This window comes from Capra hircus, chromosome 24, assembly GCF_001704415.2.
Source record: "Capra hircus breed San Clemente chromosome 24, ASM170441v1, whole genome shotgun sequence".
Lineage (NCBI taxonomy): Eukaryota > Metazoa > Chordata > Mammalia > Artiodactyla > Bovidae > Capra > Capra hircus.
In genome coordinates, this window is record NC_030831.1 from 6380874 (window position 1) to 6385526 (window position 4653).

General features: G+C 48.2%; 1 protein-coding gene across 1 annotated transcript; it reads right to left on the reverse strand.

The window, feature by feature from the left end:
- LOC108633770 (protein NYNRIN-like) lies at positions 619–3966 on the reverse strand (the record flags this gene model as incomplete). Its single annotated transcript, XM_018039350.1, is given in 5 exon segments — positions 619–1095; positions 1097–1546; positions 1548–1686; positions 1755–2106; positions 2109–3966. Coding segments are annotated over 5 exon segments (3276 nt in total), but the record flags the coding sequence as incomplete, so codon positions are not given.

Sequence of the window (4653 nt, forward strand, 5' to 3'; positions counted from 1 at the left end):
ATAGGCCAGAGATCCAGGTCCCCTCTTTTTTGCTTTTTTCTGGATTGAACCTTATTCTGACTTGTGCATAATTGCAACTTTCACAGCTAAAAGTTGGATCTCCGAGGACCCTCGGGAGGGGCTTGGCAAATGAAAAATTAAGTAAATCTCGATTTCCTACTTCCCAGCGCCGAGGTCCATCATTAGAAGTAACACAATCCCAAGTTTAACAATAAGAGTCTTGTGCCCCCCCACAGGTCTTCCAGTCATGTCTGGGTGCGTCTGGGCATGCCCAGAACCCTTGTTCTCAGAGATAACCCCTAGCCCAAGGCACATTTACCATTGGCTTAAGGTCAAAGTACAAGTCTGGCCACCATGTGTTTGGTGGATGTATTGCGGTAGTGGAGTTTAGCACCTCTCGTGTTAGTCCATTTTGCAGCTTCCAGGTGATTTTGACGGGTTGATGCGGGTTCACGCTGGCAACTCCGGAGCAGAGTAACTGGGTCATCCACAAGACGGCCCAGCCGAGTTGTCCTGGTCCTGTTGGCGCCTTTGAAGCTTTAGCCTCAGGGGGTTGGACGGGTGCAGAGATGCTTCCCATTCTTTCTTAGCGTCTTCTTGCTCTGCTGAAGCAGCTGGGCATACGTGGTTGCAATGCACCCAAGGCCCGATACCGTCGACCTTTAGGGCAGTTGGGGTGGTAAGAAGAACAACATAAGGACCCTTCCATTTGGGTTCTAGTGCCTTGGTTTGGTGCCTTTTGACCCATACCCAGTCTCCTGGGCCAATGTCATGTGAGGGAATAGTTCCCTTATTTTGACCCACATGTATTTCCCAGAGCAGTTTCCAGACACGAGAGTGCACCTTGCTTAAGGCCATCAAGGCCTCTTGGAATTGCCCCAACGTGGGAGGTGGTAGTTTCTTCCCTTCAAATATTGGACATACAGGGGGAGGTCTCCCACACAGAATTTGAAATGGGGTCAGATTAAGTCGATAAGGAGTATTACGTGCATGCAAGAGGGCGAAGGGAAGGAGGGTCACCCAGTCCCCGCCAGTCTCTGTAGCCAATTTAGTTGAAGTTTCTTTTAGAGTCCGATTCATTCTTTCTACTTGCCCCTGAGCTCTGTGGACTGTATTCACAATGTAACTTCCATTTAGTCCCCAGGGCTAGGGCAAGGCTCTGAACTATTTGACTCACAAAAGCAGGTCCATTATCAGAGCCGATGGTCACTGGCAGGCCAAACCTGGGAACTATTTCTTCTAAAATCTTTTTTGCCACTATCATCACGGTTTCTCCCTTTGTAGGAAAAGCCTCCACCCACCCTGAGAAGGTGTCTACCAACACTAACAAGTACCGGTAACCATACTTGCCTGGCCTTACCTCGGTGAAATCTATTTCCCAGTGTTGCCCTGGTCCTTCTCCCCAATACCTCAGTCCTGCATGTTGTCCTTTTCCTGGCCTCATCTGTTGACACGCCTTACAAGCATGCACTATGTTCTTTACAGTCGTCTGGTGCTGGGGAAATCGCAGGCGCGCAGTTTGAAAGAGCATCAGAGTCTTTTTTTTTTCCCAGATGAGTAGACAAGTGCAAATGCTCACATAGTTGCCGTCCCAACTGAGCAGGAGTATCAAGTAGCCGTCTGAGTCTCGGTACCATCCATCTTCACCTTTTTGAAGGTTGGTGTGTTCTTGGATCCAAGCAAGATCTGTGGATGAATACTCAGGGGTTGGGGGCAGAGTTCCCATACCTGGAGGTGGAAGTCCGATCGCCAACACAGGGGTGATGAAATCTTCATCAGCTACTTTTCGAGCTGCCAGGTCTGCGGCACGATTCCCTCGTGCCGTGGGCCTGTCACCCTTCTGATGTCCAGGTACGTGTACTATTGACACAGCCCAAGGCATCTGTACAGCCTCTAAAAGTCTACGGATTTCAGGCAAGGTTTTAATTTCTTTTCCTTCAGCTGTCAAAAACCCCCGTTCCTGATATATCGGGCGCTGGATGTGTACCGTGCCAAAAGCATAGCGACTGTCAGTGAAAATAGTTATTCTTTTTCCTTTGGCTCTCTCTAATGCTTGAATAAGAGCAATTAACTCTGCCTTTTGTGCTGAGGTATCCAGGGGAAGGGCGCCCATATAGTCTGTCCAGAGTCATCTACTACTGTGGGTCCTGCCCGTCTCTGTCCATCTTTTACATAACTGCTGCCATCTGTGAACCATTTTAGCTCACTGTCATCCAGTGGAATATCGGTTAAGTCCTTTCGCATTGCTGTTACCCCGGCCAGTATCTCATCACAATCATGGAGGGGGCTATTTTCCTCTGGATTGGGCAAAAGAGTGGCCGGATTTAGAGTGCAGGGCGTTTGGAAATGAATCCGTGGGGTGTCAAGTAGCAAGGCCTGGTAGTGTGTCAAGCGGGCATTAGAAATCCATTTACCTGGGGGTTGCTTTAAAACTCTCTCTATGGCATGAGGAGTGTAGACCAAGAGTCTCTGTCCATAAGTCAGTTTATCAGCATCGTGGACTAAGAGCGTGGTGGCCGTGATCATACGGAGGCAAGGTGGCCATCCGGCTGCCACTGGGTCCAGTCTCTTGGAAAGGTAAGCTACAGGTCGCTTCCATGGTCCCCATCTCTGTGTTAGGACCCCTTTTTCTATCCCCCGCTTTTCATCTACAAATAATTGGAAAGGCTTAGATGGATCAGGGAGGACAAGGGCAGGAGCTTCTAGCAAGGCTCGCCTGAGCTCTTGGAAGGCCTCTTTCATTGGCTCAGTCCATTCCCAGTCCTTGTTTTCTTTGGTCCCTTCATATAGGGGCCTGGCCTTTTCTGCAAACCCCAAGATCCATAACCGGCAATATCCCACAGTTCCCAGAAATTCTCTCACTTGTCTAGGGTTAGCCGGCTCAGGGATCTGGAGGATGGTTTCTTTCATAGCCTGTGTTAGCCACCTCTGGCCCTGTTTTATCTTATAACCGAGGTATGTAACCTCTTGCTTGGCAATCTGGGCCTTTTTGACACTAGCCCTGTAACCTAAAGTCCCCAAGGTTTGGAGAAGGTCACCTGTTGCCTCTTGGCACTCTTTCTCTGTAGCCACTGCCAGCATAAGGTCATCAACATATTGTAATAAAACAATGGTAGGGTGTTCAACCCAATACTCATGGAGGTCTTTGTCCAGGGCCTCATTAGATAACGTGGGCGAGTTTTTGAAACCCTGTGGTAAGCGAGTCCATGTCGGCTGCACAGGGGTCTGACCACCGTCTTCCTGCCATTCGAAGGCAAAGATCTCTTGGCTTGCGGGGGCAAGAGGCAAACTGAAAAAGGCATCTTTTAAATCTAAAACAGTGAACCAAATGTAGTTTGGAGGCAACTTGCTTAGCAATGTATAAGGGTTAGGAACCATAGGATGAATATCATTCACCCATTTGTTGATTTCTCGTAGATCTTGAACCGGTCTAAAATCAGTTCCCCCAGGCTTTTTCACAGGCAACAGAGGAGTGTTCCATGGGGACCAGCACCTTTTTAGGACCCCAGCATCTATGAGGCATTGTATATGAGGAGTAATTCCTTGTCGAGCCTCTTGACTCATGGGATACTGTCGTACCCTCACCGGGGAAGCACTGGCTTTCAGTTCCACAATGATAGGGGGCCTCTGTTTGGCTAGTCCCATTCCTGCAGTTTCAGCCCAGGCCTGAGGGTATCTTTGAACCCATGGTTGTACTTCGGGGCTTATTGTCGCTGGGGCCTCTGGCAAGTAGAGACTGTATTCATCTTTTAATGCCAGAGACAAGACCTGAAGAGGATGCCCTGTCCCATCTAAAACTGACACTTGTCCGTGGTCGAAATGAATTTGGGCATTTACTTTAGACAGTAAATCCCTTCACAACAAGGGCGCTGGACACTCAGGTATCACCAGAAAAGAATGGGTTACCTGGTGGGTCCCCAAGTTCACATGCCGTTTTGTAGTCCATCCATATCGTTTAGTCCCGGTTGCTCCCTGCACCCAGCTACTTTTCTTAGACATGGGTCCATCTTTTTGGTTTAAGACTGAGTATTGGGCTCCCATGTCCACCATGAAGCCAACCAGTTTCCCCTCCACATTTATAGTTACCCAGGACTCGGGGAGGGGCTTCGAGCCCTGACCCCCCTAGTCGCTATCCTCACCCGCATAGAGGATATGACTGTCTGGAGAGGGAGTCTCGTTCTTGGGGTTCTTGGGCCCCTCTTTTAGATTTTTCTTGGGGCATTTATCTTTCCAATGTCCAAACTCTTTACAAAACGCACATTGGTTTTTCTCAAGCTTACGCCTTGTCGTTTTTTCTTCAGTTTTTGAGTCCAATTTTTTTCCCTTTCTGGAACCTGTTTTTGTTTTCAACCCCAGCAAAAAATATCTGGGCCAGCTCTTTTTGATTTTTACGGTTTTCTTCAGCTCTAAATTCTCTTTCTTCTCTTCTAATGCGGTCCTCTCTCTCTTCTGGGGTCTCTCTATGATTAAAAACTCTCTCAGCTGCCCTCACTAGATCTTGCAAGGATTGTTCATTTAACCTCTCTATCTTTTGTAACTTTTTTCTAATATCGGGGGCTGCTTGATTTACAAATGCTAACATAACTGCAGCTCGTGACTCATCTGCCTGTGGGTCCATAGTGGTATATTGTCTAAAAGCTTCCATTATCCTTT